Source organism: Myotis brandtii, unplaced genomic scaffold (genome assembly GCF_000412655.1).
Source record: "Myotis brandtii unplaced genomic scaffold, ASM41265v1 scaffold41, whole genome shotgun sequence".
NCBI classification, from domain to species: domain Eukaryota; kingdom Metazoa; phylum Chordata; class Mammalia; order Chiroptera; family Vespertilionidae; genus Myotis; species Myotis brandtii.
In genome coordinates this window covers 1,357,782-1,375,050 of record NW_005365763.1, presented here as the reverse complement: position 1 = coordinate 1,375,050, position 17,269 = coordinate 1,357,782, and the positions used below count along the sequence as shown (strand labels likewise).

Here is a 17,269-nt window from a genome sequence, read left to right as displayed (position 1 = left end):
GAGAGAGAGAGAGAGAGAGAAAGAGAGGGAAGGAAGGAAGGAAGGAAGGAAGGAAGGAAGGAAGGAAGGAAGGAAGGAAGAAAGGAAAAGAAAAGGAGAAAAGAAAAGGAAAGGAGAGGAAAGAAGAGAAAAGAAAGGAAGAAAGAAAGAAAGATTAGTGATGAGTGAGAATCATTGATTGGCTGCCTCCTTCATGCCCCACACTGGGAATTGAACCTGCAACCTGAGCATGTGCCCTGACTGGGAATCGAACTATGACTTCCTGGTTCATAGGTCCACCCACAACCACTGAGCAATACCAGCTGTGCTATAATTTTTTAAAAGTGGTATTGGAGGTTGTAGAGAGGAGGTTGTATTTAATTTCTATTAATATTGAAATTATAATACCTCCATTGTCCTTTAAACTATTATTTAATGATTTATAGTTTAGAGCACAGTATTTTATCTGTAGTTATGATAATTTTCTCCTTTTTATTTAGAGAATGAGAAATTTAATTTTGGAGAAACAGTTATGCTTCTATCAGAGTTTGCAAACATGATTGATAAATGGGATATCAGAATTTCGGTTTTCAGTCTCAACAAAGTGTATCATTCCTTGTTGCTTAATTTGTATACTTAATTAAGCTCATAATATCTTCTAGTCTGCAAGTCTTAATTTGCTAATTTTCCATTCATTCTCAAACCCAGAGCACAGCATATGTTTCGACAGGCCATGCGTACACCCATCATTTGGTTCCATGTGGTTCCTGCAGCAAATAAAGAGCAGTATGAACAACTCTCCCAAAGTGAGAAGAACAATGACTATTCAGGCTGCTTCAGCCCTGATAGCCAGTATATTGATAATAGAAGTGTGAACAGTGCAGGGCTTCAGGCACCACAGAGAGTACCCAGACTGACCCACCAGGCCGAACAGATGGACTCGCACCCACGACTACCTCAGAGTACACAGCCCTCTGGAAAGCCACCAGCAGCTCCAGCCCCAGCACCACAAGGTGTATTTGGAACAAGTGTAAGCAGTGGTTATAACACCAAAAAAATAGGCAAGAGGCTGAATATCCAGCTTAAGAAAGGTACAAACCTTGTTTTTGTTTGATGGAATTTCTTCTAAAACTAAACCGACTAACCCAAAACACCCTATGTTTTATTCCATTATGTGAAAGAAGTAATGTAATGATTTGTTAAAAAGTATTTACAATGTATTTTTATTCTTTTCAGATGAATTTGGCTATATAAAAATTGAAATGATCAGAGAATAAGGTTTTAAAAAATGAGTTTCATATGAAGATAGCAGTTACTATTGCAGTAAAATTTTTAACAATGAAGGAAAATGATTTCAGGATGTTACATTCAAACCCAAAACAGTAGTGAGGATTTGACTGTTTTGATCATCCCACTTGATGAGGACTTTAGAAAGGTCCTCCCATTTCAATGCTACCATTTTGGTTATTGGAAGTGATTGATTCCTCTGACACTGTTTTAATGGCTTGCGGTAGAATGAAGAGAAACTAGTCCAATTTTCCAGGATATTATACTGCTTCTGTTTCTTAAGGAGACAGGAGGATTATAATGGGCCTTGCTAATTCTTTATTACATATACCTTATATCAACTTATTTCTTTAAGTATCCCTGTCCTATAGACTATGTATCCTTGTGTACAGGATCCATGACTTAAAGCATATGCTAGAATTTCTAATTACCAATTGCTGTCCTCTCCAGGCATTGAGATATACTTTTGCTATCAGTGATCAATTTTAGCTGATCATTTTGATATGTTTTTAAATTGTCTTTCAAAATGGTGTTATTGTAAGAACTAGAGGCCCGGTGCATGAAAATCGTGTACGGGTAGGGTCCCTAGGCCTGGCTGGCAATCAGGGCCAATTGGGGCCTTCCGGCTGCCGGCCAGAGCCTCCCTTCCCCGGCTGCCAGCGGCTGGTTGTAGGCTGGGGACTTCCTTCATTCTGCACTGCCCCCTGGTGGTCAGCATAGTGAGCGATCGAACTCCCGGTCAAACTCTCGAGGGGACACTTTGCATATTAGCCTTTTATTTATATAGATATTTTTCTTTTTATGAGCCCAACCAATTCCTGTAGTTAGATGGAAATGAACCCAAGAGAAAGTTGAGCAATTACCTCACATCACCTGCCTGCTGATGGCATTAGTTTCCTACTAGAACATTCCATATCTTGACATGTAGACAATTTTTCTTTCTATGTGGGGTAAGGTTTACAAACTTGTAAGCTCTGAGATTCCTCATTACTTTCTAAGTCATGTTCTTTCATTGAGGTTTATGTGAACCACAGATTCCTTATTTCTGATTATTGACTTTTAAGCTCCAACTACTTAGTTGACATGATTAGGAACTGACAGCTTTACTCCACTTTTGAAACCCATTACAAACACAGAATCATATCAACATAAACCCCTTTAAGCTCTGTTAATTCCTAAATGAGAAATGGCAGATCCTCTTTCTTCCTGTTGCTCTACTAAAATGACAGGCCCTAATTTTTAAGCAAAAACATCAAGACACAGGCCTAAACGGTTTGGCTCAGTGGATAGAGCGTCGGCCTGCAGACTGAAGGGTCCCAGGTTCGATTCCGGTCAAGGGCATGTACCTTGGTTGCGGGCACATCCCCAGTAGGGGGTGTGCAAGAGGCAGCTGATCAATGTTTCTCCCTCATTGATGTTTCTAACTCTCTATCCCTCTCCCTTCCTCTCTGTAAAAAATCAATAAAATATATTATTAAAAAAAAAAAAGAAACACAAATAGAGTTGTAAAAAAGATAAAGTTCTGCTTGGGATCTCTCAACAAAGGATAAACATTTTACCTGGTCATTGTCATATAGCTATTAGTTTACAAATATCTTTACCTTTTTACACTGATACAGGCATATTTATTTAGTTTATTACAGTTTTTGATACAATTCTTATATTTTAGCAATTCATGATATATGAACTTTTTAAATAAAATCATTTTTTGAATAAAGAAACTTTTATTTTAATAGCATTTTAAAAGCTATGATTACATTTTATACAAGCTAGTTTACAAAGAATGTGCTCAATCAACATAAGAAAAATAGAAACAATGATTTTCTTTTAAATATTTTGCTGATCTTGAGTAATTTAAATATTATAGAGCTTTATAGATCTACCATGATTTTAATTTGCTGTGAGAATCCATGATAAAATGTTGAAACTGCCTGTGGGTTCCTGCCAATACTTACAAATATTTTACATAAAAATAGTTTACTGTGAATAACAGTGAAGAATGCTGATTGTCTTTGATTAATACTAAATACATCTATTTAAATAATAATTTCATGAGAGTTGAACAAGCTTTCATTGTAGTTAATAGATGTTTTTTACCAATTATGTTACATTTAACATTTTAATTAATTTATTTTTTAATCCTCCCTGGAAGATATTTTCCATTGATTTTTAGAGAGAGTGCAAGAGACAGGGAAAGACAGAGAGAAATATCTATGTGAGAGAAATACATTGATTGGTTGCCTCCTGCACGTGCCCTGACCAGGGCCCTTGCTGGGGAGGAGCTCCCAACCCAAGTAAGTGCCCTTCACTAGAATTGAACCCGGGAACCTTAGGTCCATAGTGGGACACTCTATCCACTGGGACAAACCAGCTAGGGCACATTTAACATTTTAAAGAAGTACATAAAAGACTTAGGGTATGTCAGTGTTAAACTTTAAATTCACTTCTAAGTGACCTGACATGCTTTGACAGAAGCTCTTCATAAACCGAGATCAGTTTTAAGTACTTAAAAAATGAAGCCTTCATTAAAATTCTCTGTCATAATTTTGGAACTATGCCATATAATATCATAAAATAGAGTAGCCCCTATGTACTTGCTTCCATAATTATGATTTCTTAATATTTATTGCCATTTTGGCATTCTCAAATACCCTGCTCTTTTGTAGAAATTAGCTTTTTAATAAAGTCAGAAGGGAAGATCAGTAATCTGTTTCAGTCAGTGCAAAATATTTTGTTGGCTTTGCTAAATGAAAATTGATATCTATCTTTCTTTTAAAGGTCATTGCTTGAAACTTTAGCTTACAGACTTAGAGGTTATTGCTAATATTTTAGTAGTATTAAGGTTCAGTCAGCCTTTATAATTCATATAAATTAATATTGCAAAAGGAGAATAATTTAGAATTTTTTCTTAATAAATGTTATTGTAAGTCATTAGAGTTTCATGAAGGCACAGAGACATATGGAAAAGTCCCAGCAGAATAATTAGGAAAATTTCATATGGACAATGTGCCCTTCCAGTCTTCAGCACAGAAGACTTAAGAAATGAATAGGCCAGCCATATTAAAGTGACTTTAGATTTGCAGTAAATGAATGCTTTGTTTGAACTTGAAAATATTTACAGTAGTTTTTGATGTAGGTATAATTATTTGATATTTTCTTCATTTCTACTTTATGTTTCTTTAACTCACTTTTTCACTCATATTTATTTGCCCATATTTGTTTGTTTACTTATAGAATATATTTTCTTCCTCATAGTTTTATACTGAGTGCTGAATCAAATGAATGAATGTTATAAATTTTTCGCCTTTACACATCTCTTTATTCATTCTGAAATGAGCAAGTATGTGTTCGAATATCGTTATAACTGAAATGCAACCTAATATCTTAAGTAACTTTTTAAAACCTTCTAGTAGAAATTAATCATTATTAAAATATTACAAAAGTTCTTGGATTCATTAAAAAAAATTTTATCTTCACATTTTTTTCTAGGCTTATTCTGGCCTATTGCATGTTGGTTCTGGTGACATATAACAACCTTCTACACTGTATTGAGCTTATAAGAGTGCCTGTCAAGAAAGCTGCCAAGTGACTTTGAATTTCAATTATACAAACCAGCATAGTAATTTTTAAATGCCTCATTAAGTTTAGCACCTTTAAATATGATGTTGATTTTCAGACCTGCCATCATGATCTGTGATCATTCTTTACTGGGTATTTTTGCCTTATTGGTTGTTTTTTTCAAATGTACATGGTCAGATTTAGGTGAGTTAGAAGAGAACTAGGCAATTATAATGGGTTTCATTCTGTTGGCAAATTGCTGTGACTAATAATACTTGCTATTGGAGGTACTGTGCATTTTAACAGAAGTTTTGTTTTGTATTATAAAGAAATTAAGTTTATTTTCATAATCAAAGGTTTAGACCAATTTAATAACTTTTAGCAACCATATTTCTATATATGTATATTATCTTTAGTCAGTCTTTAGATAGATTCCAATTTTTTCTCAAAATAATGAATTTTGATATGTAAAGCATTTAGACCTTTCAGAATTTAGTATATTTTGAAAAATCTTTTGCAACTTTTAAAATACTAGAAGACATGTAGGCCACTGTGAAAGTTATAAAATGTTAAGTTGGTATAGAGAATAATAACAATTATTTTAAATGTATAATATACTTGTAAACTTTGACAGATCTCATTTTATTTCCTTTCATTTTCTGCTATATATTTAGGTACAGAAGGTTTGGGATTCAGCATCACTTCCAGAGATGTAACAATAGGTGGCTCAGCTCCCATTTATGTGAAAAACATCCTCCCCAGGGGGGCTGCCATCCAAGATGGGAGACTGAAGGCAGGAGACCGCCTGGTAGAGGTGAGAGGCTTCCAAGTCAGAAGTTCCATAACTCTTGGAAGTTATTTTTTTAAAAATATTTTTATAAAATATGAAACATATTTTAGCAGAAGTATGCATCACGAAACAATGCATTTATGCTTTACTTTTACATTGTCCCATGTTATTTGATAAGAAATACCTTTTTTGTTTAGTGTACTCAAGATTTAGTAACCCAGACATTTGTTTTATGAGGTACCACAACATTTTGATATTATATAAGTACAATGCCTATGAGGTTATATTCTAGATAGCTTTACATTTATGTCTGGCAATATAGAAATGCTATCTACTTTGTAATCAGAACAGAGACAGTTGAAGTAAATGAAACAGTATATTTTAATGAGAGGAACCGGAAGTTTTTAAATGGCAGCATGGAAAATAAATTGAGACATAAAAATAAAATGTCAGAACAAAAAGAAAACAGTTTTCAAATTTTCCTTTCTATGCCTTATGAGTTTCCGTTCATTGGTCTTTGGAAATGTCTTCGACTTCCATAAATATACAGAATTTCTGTTTATGTGAATGTTTGTGCATATGGAATTAAAGGGGATAAATAGTGAGTAAAAGTATACTTTATTAGCCATTTTTTCTTAGTGTTTTCTTCAGAAAACATACTCTGTATTCTTAGCAACAGATATTAAATAGTATTCAAATTCTAATGTTAACATTTTTACCTGGCATATTACCCCTTTTCCTGTATTTTCATACATTTTTAAATTTAATTTTATTTTTCCATGATCTTTTATCCCCTATATGCCCTCTACCACCTCTACCCATCCATCCCCCTTCACCCCTGGAATCACCACACTGTTGTCCATGTCCATGAGTTCTCTCTTATTTTTTTTTTCAATCCCTCTCCCCGCTCCTCCCTCTTACTAGAGCTGTCTGCTTGCTCTCTTTGATTCTGTTTCTATTTTTCTTGGCAATTTAGTTTGTTCATTAAATGCCACATATGAGTGAAATCACATGGTACTTGTCTTTCACTGACTGGCTTATTTCACTTAGCATAATGCTCTCTAGGTTCATCAGTGCTGTCACAAAGGATAACATTTTCTTCCTTTTTACAGCAGAGTAGTATTCCATTGTGTAAATGTACCACAGGTATTTTTTATACACTCATCTCCTGATGGGTTTTGGGGGCTATTTCCAATTCTTGGCTCTTAAATAATGCTGCAATGTACATAGGGGTGCATATATTCTTTCAAATCAGTGTTTTGGGTTTCTTTGGATAAATTGTCAGAAGAGGAATCATTCGGTCATTTGAACTCTCCATATTTAACTGTCCTAAACATTTCTTGATTTTTTTCATGCCTACATTTTGTACCTAGATTACTTAAATCTTAAGCTCTTATTCTTTTTTTCTCATTCACATGACACTATATTTTAAACAGACATTGATAGAAGAGGCTAAATAAAAGGAAAGGTTTGAGTACAAATTATATTTAAGGTGTTGTTTATAAAAGGGACCACTTGTCCTTGGTATATAAATTGTGTAGAATTGATCATTGAACAACGCAGTCGAAAATCTGAGTATAACTTCTTTTTTAATTTAAATTTCTTATTGTTTGAAGTATTACATATGTCTTCTTTTTCCCCATTGACCTCTCCCACCCCCCAGCACATGCCCTCACCCTCCTACTGTCTGTGTACATTTTATAACCAATGAGTATAACTTTTGATTCCCCATAAACTCACCTACTGGTATTCTACTGTTGTTCAGAGCCTTACCAATAGCATAAACAGATGATTAACACATATTTAACATTATATGCATTATAGACTGTATTCTTACAATAAAGTAAGCTAGACAAAATAAAATGTTATTGGGAAAATCATAAGGAATTGAAAACACATTTATAGTACTGTACTTATTTATTGAAAAAAATATCTGTGTATAAGTGGGTCTGTGTAGTTTAAACCCATGTTGTTCAAGGGTCAACTAGAATATTATTTTTAGTTTGTACTTGTAGATTGTTTTATTTAGTAAGAATCTCAGCTGGGACTTGAATCTTTGCCTCTGAGTCCAAAAAAAAAAAAAAAAATTATCTGTCCTTCTTTCCCAGACCTCTTCCTCTCCCTGAATTTGTCCCTGGGTAACCTTCTTTCTTTCTAAAGGTCCTTATTTGATTTTTGAGTCTCTCTTTCATCACATAATTGCTCTACTGTTTCCACATCACAAAGACTATTTTTTATTTTTTATTTTTAGCAATGGGAAGGGCCTGCAACCTGTATTTTTTCTGAGTTAGGTTTTATTTTTTATAGCTATTAGCTTTCTCTTAAAATTGAAACTACATTTCACATGTTTTAAATCTAATTGTTTAGTATCTATATACAATATCAGTAATTCTGTGGGTTTTTATGAGTATCTGGATATCTGGAAGCATATAGAAAAATTATCAAAAGATGTTTTTATTACTTAGAAATTTTTTGCTTCCTTTTAACCTATTATTACTTATCTATTTCTTGCAATCCCTTAGTAGTATATTGAACTATATACCGGTAAGATGGTTTTTAATAGAGGGGAAAGGTTCCAAAACATATTCTAATTACAGGAAGATTTCGATATTACAATTTAAATAATATACTTAACTGGCTTGGACAAAATGCTATTTTTGTGTAAGAAAATGAGATATAGTACTTTTATTTTTTTATTATTTTTTTAAAAATAAATTTTGTTGATTTTTTTACAGAAAGGAGGGAGAGGGATAGAGAGTTAGAAACATCGATGAGAGAGAAATATCGATCAGCTGCCTCCTGCACACCCCCTACTGGGGATGTGCCCGCAGCCAAGGTACATGCCCTTGACCGGAATCGAACCTGGGACCCTTCAGTCTGCAGGCCGACGCTCTATCCACTGAGCCAGACTGGTTAGGGCAGAGATATAGTACTTTTAAAAAGCAAATTCCACTCTCATTTCTGTTAAATATATAGTGCTTTCTGATAATGTTATTATACTTCCTACAAAATAAAAATGATATAATTCTCAGGACTTGGTTCTTTTAAATCTTTTTGTTTTGGTAGAATTTTCTTAAAACATTGAAGAATATTGAGGTGAAATATTGCTATTCCTCCAAAATTATCTCCAGGATTATTTTGTGGAGATGCTTCTTTAATGTTAGCCTTTTAGGGATGAAAAAGTTTATCTTCATAATTGTTAGTAGAATTACATTGAAAGTTAAAATATTTTTGCTCAAAATATTTTTGAGTGTGTTTTTACTGCCCCCTATAAAAGATACAACTTTTTATTTTGGTATAAGAAAACCTATGCTACACAGGCCACCAAGATATCTCAGTTCACAGCCAGGAAGTTTTGTGTTAACTTGACATGTTATATAATTTGTTTATTACTTGTTAATGCTCTGGTGACTGTAGCTTTTGATTTTTTGATAAGCACTGAAAGATTTACTACTTCATGTCTCACTTCTAGAAACCTGATCTGCATTTCTTTATTAGCACAACAGCCTGATGGTTATCAGATTATGCAGAATTTTACCATGAAATGGGTTATGTTTTATAGCAGATATGATCAGTTCTACAATGTGTGTCTTTTCTTCTGTTATCTGTTTGCACAGGATTGCAGCTGAAAACTTTTTGTTTGTTTTAGGTAAATGGAGTAGATTTAGCAGGCAAATCCCAAGAGGAAGTTGTTTCCCTGTTGAGAAGCACCAAGATGGAAGGGACAGTGAGCCTTCTGGTCTTTCGCCAAGAAGATGCCTTCCACCCAAGGGAACTGGTGTGTAAATTTAGAGCACATGAAAGATTTCTGATGCACATGAGCCAGGGTTGGTCTGGGCTACCTACCTGACGACCAATGTTTATTGGGATATTTTCATAGTAGTTTCTATATTTTATATGTCTTTCAACCTTACAGGCATTCTTTTCTCAAATTTCTTCAGGTCTGGAAATAGATATCTACAATGTTGAGTGTAGGGTTATTTAAAAATCAGATTGCAGGGATATTTTCTAGGACAGCAAATGCTTATTACTGAATAATTTCTGATGGCTTGATTGAATACAGAGATGTTGATTATTTCATTACTGTCACTTCAAAGGCTCTTGTTGAAAGTTTGCTGTGTTCTCTACTACCTGTGACAAACCTTCAGATTTCAGATTTTCATGGAAGCAAATAAAGATGCTTGCTTCTTATAAGAAAAGGAATACCTTTAAAATATTGTTATTGAAAATAAAAAGACTTGAGTGTCAGTAAGCCCCATGACCATTAGTTACTAACATAAACATTTTTGCAAATAACATAAATCAAATGAAAAAACTTTTTTTGCAAACTGTTTCAGTTTTTATGCATATATCAACACATCTAAATATTAAATAAGAGTATTTATGTAGTATTGGTGAAAAGGAAATATGTATATTAAGTTAACATAGTCCTAAGTGTTTTTCTGAAAAAAGGGCAAAGTTTATTTATATATAAAAACAACATAATTGGAGGAATCACCTTTATCTTTTGATGTGGTGAAAATTGTTTTACTTCATGTACAAATGGTATTTTAAATATTCTAGCTGGGTCATTTTACAACATTTGACATCTCTTTCAGATAGCTTTATAGCTTTGTCTAAAAAACAATTCATATTACCACAAAATACCGGCTCTTCCACAAAATACTGGCTCTTCCATAGAATACCGACTTCTGCACATGGGCCATGAAGTTTCAATCGCACTGTACATGCGTGCCTGCACGTGGTATTTTGTGGAAGAGCCACACTCAAGGTGCCAAAGAGCCGCATGTGGCTCGTGAGCCGCGGTTTGCCGACCATGGTCTTAAGCTGATACTTCAAGTATGGATGTGCCATGGTGAATAAAATGTCCCTTTTATTATAAGTCAGATAAATTTTAGTTATAAAAATGTCCCATCTCATGGTTACTAACAGATCCAAAATTTTTTGTGATTTTGTGGAAATTTCAGATTTTAATAAAACTGAAAAGTGAGCACTTTTGTTTTAAGTAGATTTTGGAAAAATTTCTATTTTAAAATGTTTAATGCATTACTCTTTCCCCCACACTGTTATTCAATTTTGTGCTTAAAATGCCACCTGATCCTAAATCTGGAGATGTCTTTATTAAGTTGTAAATTTGCATTTAAAGCAAAACTAAGATTTAGATATGATTTGATGAAGCTTTAATTCTTCCTCAGTATGAGTTTGGGTAATAGCATTATTAGATTGCCAAAGCTTGCACACGCTCTTAAGCAGCCTTTCTAGAGTTAGTGCCAACAGACAGTCAGCTTAAGGTTATTGAGGTTCTTCTTGTCCAATTTTGATATTACACGCTTCTGTTTTCCCCTTCTGCTACCTACTTTTTTTCCTTGGTTATTTAATTTATTGCCTTTGAGCGTTTCATTAAGGAGTGAGCCAGTAGGCCGTCAGTCTGTTACTAATGTTGCATCTGCTTGTCAAGATTTAGAAGAATAAAATTCTGAAAACTTAAAGGGTGCATTTAAAATGATCTTTTAATCCAATGACCAAACTTTTCCTTGGTTTGGGGTGTCTGTGTATAAATTCTGTGTCTACAATGAAATACTTTTATCAATATGTAGATTTTAAATTAACCTTGTAACTGTGTAATTAAAGCTACTCTATAATATATGAAATAAATCACATTTAAAACATATGTAATATTTTAAAGTACAATACTTTTGGTTCACACTGTTATTATCTGATCTAGCTATCAAGTTATCATATAACATAATTTAGTTGGAAAAATTAAAAATAAATTAGAAATAGTGCTATGAATAGAAGAGCTGTTTGGTGAGATTTGATTTTCTTTCTCTACTAAATTGATGATGTACTGTGAATGAGCAATTAAAAACATACATCTAGAAAAACGTAAAACACACACCCACACAAGATAACATAAGCATCCCAGTGAAAGTTTGGAAGACAGAGTAATACATCGGCCAAAATATAATCACACTCTATTTATTTTGTGGATTTTAAAAACCAGTATAATTTCCTTTCAATTAAACCTTGTGTCCCTTTGTGTTGAAGATGGCTTTGGTCAGTCTGTATTTATGTTTTTCTTCAATTCTTCTAGAATGCAGAGCCAAGCCAGATGCAGATTCCAAAAGAAACGGTAAGAGCTTTGTCTTTTTCAGGATGCAGAGATGTTTGAAAGATAAGTGGCACTAACTTCTTACTAATTAAGTAAATATGAAGTTAACTTGTCCTCCCTTTTCCTGGCACATATAGATATTACCTAAGTTTATTAAATTCCAAAGTGGTATTGTCTTAAGGTGACTTACTGTTATTATCCCCAATATAGAATATTTCAGCTTATTTTTGGTTAGACAAAAAAGGGAGATAGATTAGATTAATTTTCTATTAACTGCATAAGAGAGACCAAAAGTTGGTGAGTCTGGTAGTTTGACATATATGTGAAGAACTTCATGAGTTGTGGAATGCTATAAGTGGCTACAAAGTGAAAAAAACAAACAAAAACAAAACTTGATTCAGACACAGAAAAAATAGGGAGGACTAAAAGCACAATAAAAATGTGTTGTAATCAGGAAAAATAAAATGTCAGTAATTAGGCTAAATACAGAGGTATTTTAGTACAAATTATATTAGCCTATTATAAAGGGGTAACTTAATAAAAGTAAGTATTCCCAACATGGATTAAAATGCAAATCTAGTTGTATTCTGTTTAGAAAACAAATCCTAATACATACAGACTGGAGATAAATAAATAAGTTGAGTTCTACCAGATAGTACTAACACAGTGAAAGTAAGACATGTCATATGAGTTCTGAAAATAATTTTTTAGCATGGATACCCTGCATGGGGGAAAAAAAGAAAGGTGTTTATATTGATATATAATGTCATTTGGTAACATTCTAACAGTTAGGGCCTTTTACACATCAAACAACATAGCACAAAACATATCATTCCCAAACTCTTGTAAGGAGAAAGAAAATTTAACAAAACCATATCCACATGGTGATGCTAATACATATTTTCAAAAATTGTCATATTAGGTAGACCCAAAATGGTAGGGATATGAAGAATTTGAATAACATAATTAGGTTTGATTTTCTTTACAGATTCATAAATAAGCAAATTTGAACCTAATAAGCAAACAAACAAAATATATAAAACCTATGTAATATTTTAAAGTACAGTGCTTGTGGTTCACACTATTATTATCTGTTCTAGCTATCAAGTTATAATATAACTTATAACTTAGATTTAGTTGGAAAAATTAAGAATAAATTAGAAACAGTGCTACAAAGATTTCATAATTACAAAGATGGATGACAAATCAGACCTCAAAGGAAAATCAGTAAACAACCATAATAATATTATACATTCATAAGTATGGGTTGTAGAAAATTCATAGTCTTAATTTTTTAATTCTAAAATCAATAGATCAGTGACAGCTAATCAGAATCACAGTGGTGTGTGTGTGTGTGTGTGTGTGTGTGCATGCATGTGTATGTGTGTGTGTGGTGGGGTTGGTTGAAAGGTGAGGGAAATTGAACAGATTGATTCTAAAGAATAAAGTGGGCACAAGAGTGATTTTTATACTATTTTAAAATGATGACAAAAAGTACTCTAAAACTAAAATACTTATTAGTGACTAGAGGCCCAGTGCATGAAATTAGTGCATGGGGCGGGGGAGAGAGTTGTCCCTCAGCCCGGCTTGCACCCTCTCCAATCTTGGACCCCTTGGGGGATGTCTGACTACTGATTAAGGGATCGGGCCTAAACCAGCAGTCGGACATCCCTCTCGCAATCCAGGACCACTGGCTCCAAACCACTCACCTGCCTGCCTGCCTAATGCCCCAACAGCCCTCCCCTGCCTGCCTGGTTGCCCCCAACTGCCCTCCGCTGCAGGCCTGGTCACTCCCAACTGCCCTCCCCTGCTGGCCTGATCTCTCTCCCAACTGCCTTCCCCTGCAGGCCTGGTTGTCCGCAACTGCCCTCTTCTGCAGGCCTTGTTGCCCCCAACTGCCCTCCCCTACAGGCCAGTTCACCCCCAACTGCCCTCGCCTGCCAGCCTGATCTCGCCCCCAACTGCTTCTGCCTCGGCCCCCACCACCATGGCTTTGTCCGGAAGGAAGTAGGACATCCGGAAGATGGCCGGTTGATGCGGTCTAATTAGCATATTATCCTTTTATTAGATTATGTAGGATAGGATTGCTTAAATGAGGGGGGGAAGCATTTTTCAGCAGGAGGAGTTGCTTTTGGCAGACAAAAATACATAACCCCTATATCAGGACTGATAGCCAGCCATATACACTTACTGCCAAACTGGTTATTAAAAAATTGAACCGCTTTCTTACACCTTACGCCAAACAGCTGTTGCCTTTCAAACCCCTCCTCAGCCCCCACCTCAGGTTCTGCCTTCACAGTTCACCCAGATTAGGTTCTGATTGGTCGGTTTCTATGCCAGTCAGTGTCAAAAGCTCTGCCTCCTAGGCAGCTATTGGCTCTTCACACTTCACCCAGATTTGTTTCTGATTGGTCGGTTTCTATACCAGTCAGTGTCAAAAGCTCCGCCTCCTAGACAGCCATTGGCTCTTCTGGGAAATCCAGAACGACCCCACTGACAGCTGTCTCTCTTTCCGGGCATATCTCTGGGCCTGATCTGCAGCCTCCGCAGCAGCTGCGGATCAGGCCCTTGCCTCTCTTGCCGCGCCCACCTCGCACCCTCCCACCCGCCTGCTGGCCACCAGCCTTGCTGTGATAGGAGCCTGTGGGCCACAGGGGAGGGACTGAGCGGTGCTCCATGCACTTCCTTGTGACCATTTGTTTGTTCATTTTGGTCGTTACGGCCATTGGCCTTTTATTATATAGACTAGAGGCCCGGTGCACAAAAATTTGTGCACTCGGGGGGCGGGGGAGGGGGGTCCCCCAGTCTGGCCTGTGCCCTCTCCCAGTCTGGGACCCCTTGGGAGATAACGACCTGCTGGCTTAGGCCTGCTCCCTGGTGGCAGAGGGCAGGCCCAATCCCTAAGTGCAGCCCCTGGTCAGGCTCAGAGCAGGGCCGATTGGGGAGTTGGGGCGCCACCCCCTGTCATGCACAGAGCAGGGCGGATCGGGAGGTTGCGATGCCACCCTCAGTCACGCTCAGGGTAGGGCCGATTGGGGGGTTGGGGCACCGCCCCCTGTCACACTCAAGGCAGGGTTGATGGGGAGGTTGTGGCGCCACCCCCTGTCACGCACAGAGCAAGGCCGATCAGGGGGTTGGGGCGCTGCCCCCTGTCACTCACAGAGCAGGGCCCATCAGGGGGGTTGGGGCTTCGTACCCTGTCACACACAGAGCAGGGTCAATCAGGGGGTTGGGGAGCTCCCCCCTGTCACACTCAGGGCAGGGCCAATGGGGAGGTTATGGCTCTACCCTGTCACACACAGAGCAAGGCCCGTGGAGGGGGCTTGGGGCACCACCCTCTATCACCCACAGAGGGCCAATCAGCAGGGGGTTGGGGCGCCACCACTGTCACACTCGGGGCAGGGCCAATGGAGAGGTTATGGCTCTACCCTGTCACACACAGAGCAAGGCCCGTGGAGGGGGGTTGGGGCACCACCCTCTATCACCCACAGAGCAGGGCCGATCAGGGGGTTGGGGCGCCACCTGCTCGCTTCAGTGCCTGGCTGCCGGCCGCCATCTTGGCTGACAGTTAATTTGCATATACTCACTGATTAGCCAATGAAAAGGTTAGCGGTCATATGCTAATTACCATGTTTCCCTTTTATTAGTGTAGATGCTAGAAATAGACCTGCTGTGTAGATGTATGTTAAGAGTGGCATTTCAAAATAGTAGTAAGGGATGGTTTCTTTAATGTTTAAAACAATTAATTGGCCATTCAATTTAAAAAGTTAGATTTCTTTTTTTTCTCACCATACAGTAAAATAAATCCCAGTTGATTCTGAAATTAAACCTAAAAAAGTACCAAAACATTTTAAGATAAAATATGTGAAAATCTTTTTGTTAACTTTGGAGGAAGAATGCTGTGCAAGCATGAAGAAGCCACAGTGTCCTTAGACAATAAATGCGTGGTAGATTATTTGTGTATGAGTGTGTGCATTTGAATACTTCTGTATAGCAATAACCAAACCATGAATCAGTTTCAAAATGAATGCTACATGGGGGCAGTATTTCCTAGTGTGATCCCTGGGTAGAGAACACTCTTTGTTGTTAGAATCTTCATATCATAGAAATTTCTGGAAAACAGAATGACTTCAGACATAAACTACATCTGTTAATGCTTAAGAGAGTTTGAGATAGGACATGATGCTGTAAGCAATAAAGATAGGTAGGTCAGTGCTAGTGAGGGCATTGGTGATTAGCCCAGAACTTTTCAATCACTAAGGGGTAGCAGCAGCATGGACTTTTAATGTGGTATTTATTCCTTTGAGAATCAGGGTCCATTCTAATCCATTCCTCACCCATAAGCCCTGTGTATTCATGAGAGCATGCCAGAGGTAATGACAATTAAGTCACCTAAACAGAAGTAGTACTATACATATGCTTGTTGCCTGGGATTCCCAATTACAAATGGAATTTTTTTTTTTCCTGAGGAGAGTTTTCCAAGTAAATTAAAAAAGCATAGAGTCTTTTTTCAAATGTTTTCTTTTCAAAATGCGTCCTCATATTTTTGGCTTTGTTTCTGCTCTGCTCTGAATGGAGTACCATTTTGGGTTGTGAAAGGCTTTCTGTTAAAATTTTAATTTAGCAAACTGGCTTCCAGGGCCTCTCCCACTCTTGATACCATGTGATGACTAACCATTAAATTAATTTAAGTCTTGAAATTCTCTGCTATTATTTAAACTGCCATGTTATTGTAAGCACCTTGAGAACAGTTATGTCTTAAATTTCAATTAGTTTGTTGACTGATTTTTCACCATGATCCATAACTGATTTAGTCTGAGAAATTAATAAAAGCATTAAGGTTGATGATTAGGGTAATTGCATAATAGTAGCTAATAGACGTTTTGCGTTTTTGTGATGTAAATTTCCAATTACATTGTTGAAATATTGTATTAATTAATGAGAGTGGGGAATCAGAAACTGTGGTTTTAGGTTACCGAATTCAGAATGGGACAGAATGCTGAATACTCAGCAAAGTCTCAAGGTCACTTGTTTCACGTCATGAACAAACTCTTTGCCTTTGAAAAGTTCATTCCCTTGATATAGGACACTCTGATGTGAATGTCCAACTTGGATAAGATATTCGTGGATATATTAGAGCTCTCCAGATAAACAAAACCAATAGGATATCCTATCTAATAAAAAAGAAACATGGTAATTAGCCATACCTCCGCTACCCTTCCCATTGGCTAATCAGGGTGATATGCAAATTAACTGCCAGCCAAGATGGCGGCCGGCTGCCAGGCAGCTTGAAGCTAACAGGAGGCTTGCTTGCTTCAGTGACGGAGGAAGCCAACGTTCCCCGCCTGCTGCTGCCGACCTCTGAGCTTGCAGTTTGAAACATTGTTACAAATATAGAAGCTAAACAAAACCCCAGTAACCTGCTTTCAGCCAGCTGGGATCGCAGAGCTGGAGTTGAAACAGTGTTTCGATTATAGAACCCAAACAAACCAGATACCTGCTTTCAGCAGCCGAGGCCTCAGAGCTGGAGCCAAGCCTCAGAG

At 36.8% G+C, this 17,269-nt stretch overlaps 1 protein-coding gene across 6 annotated transcripts in view; it reads left to right on the top strand.

The window, feature by feature from the left end:
- The window catches only part of PARD3 (par-3 family cell polarity regulator), a 744,562-nt gene that overhangs the window by 366,518 nt on the left and 360,775 nt on the right, over positions 1 to 17,269 (top strand). For all 6 annotated transcript variants that reach the window (XM_014545438.1, XM_014545437.1, XM_014545440.1 and 3 more), the window contains 4 exons: positions 688 to 1,070; positions 5,499 to 5,638; positions 9,264 to 9,392; positions 11,709 to 11,747. In XM_014545438.1, coding sequence (XP_014400924.1) covers positions 688 to 1,070; positions 5,499 to 5,638; positions 9,264 to 9,392; positions 11,709 to 11,747 — 691 coding nt within the window. The remainder of the gene's footprint in view (positions 1 to 687; positions 1,071 to 5,498; positions 5,639 to 9,263; positions 9,393 to 11,708; positions 11,748 to 17,269) is intronic.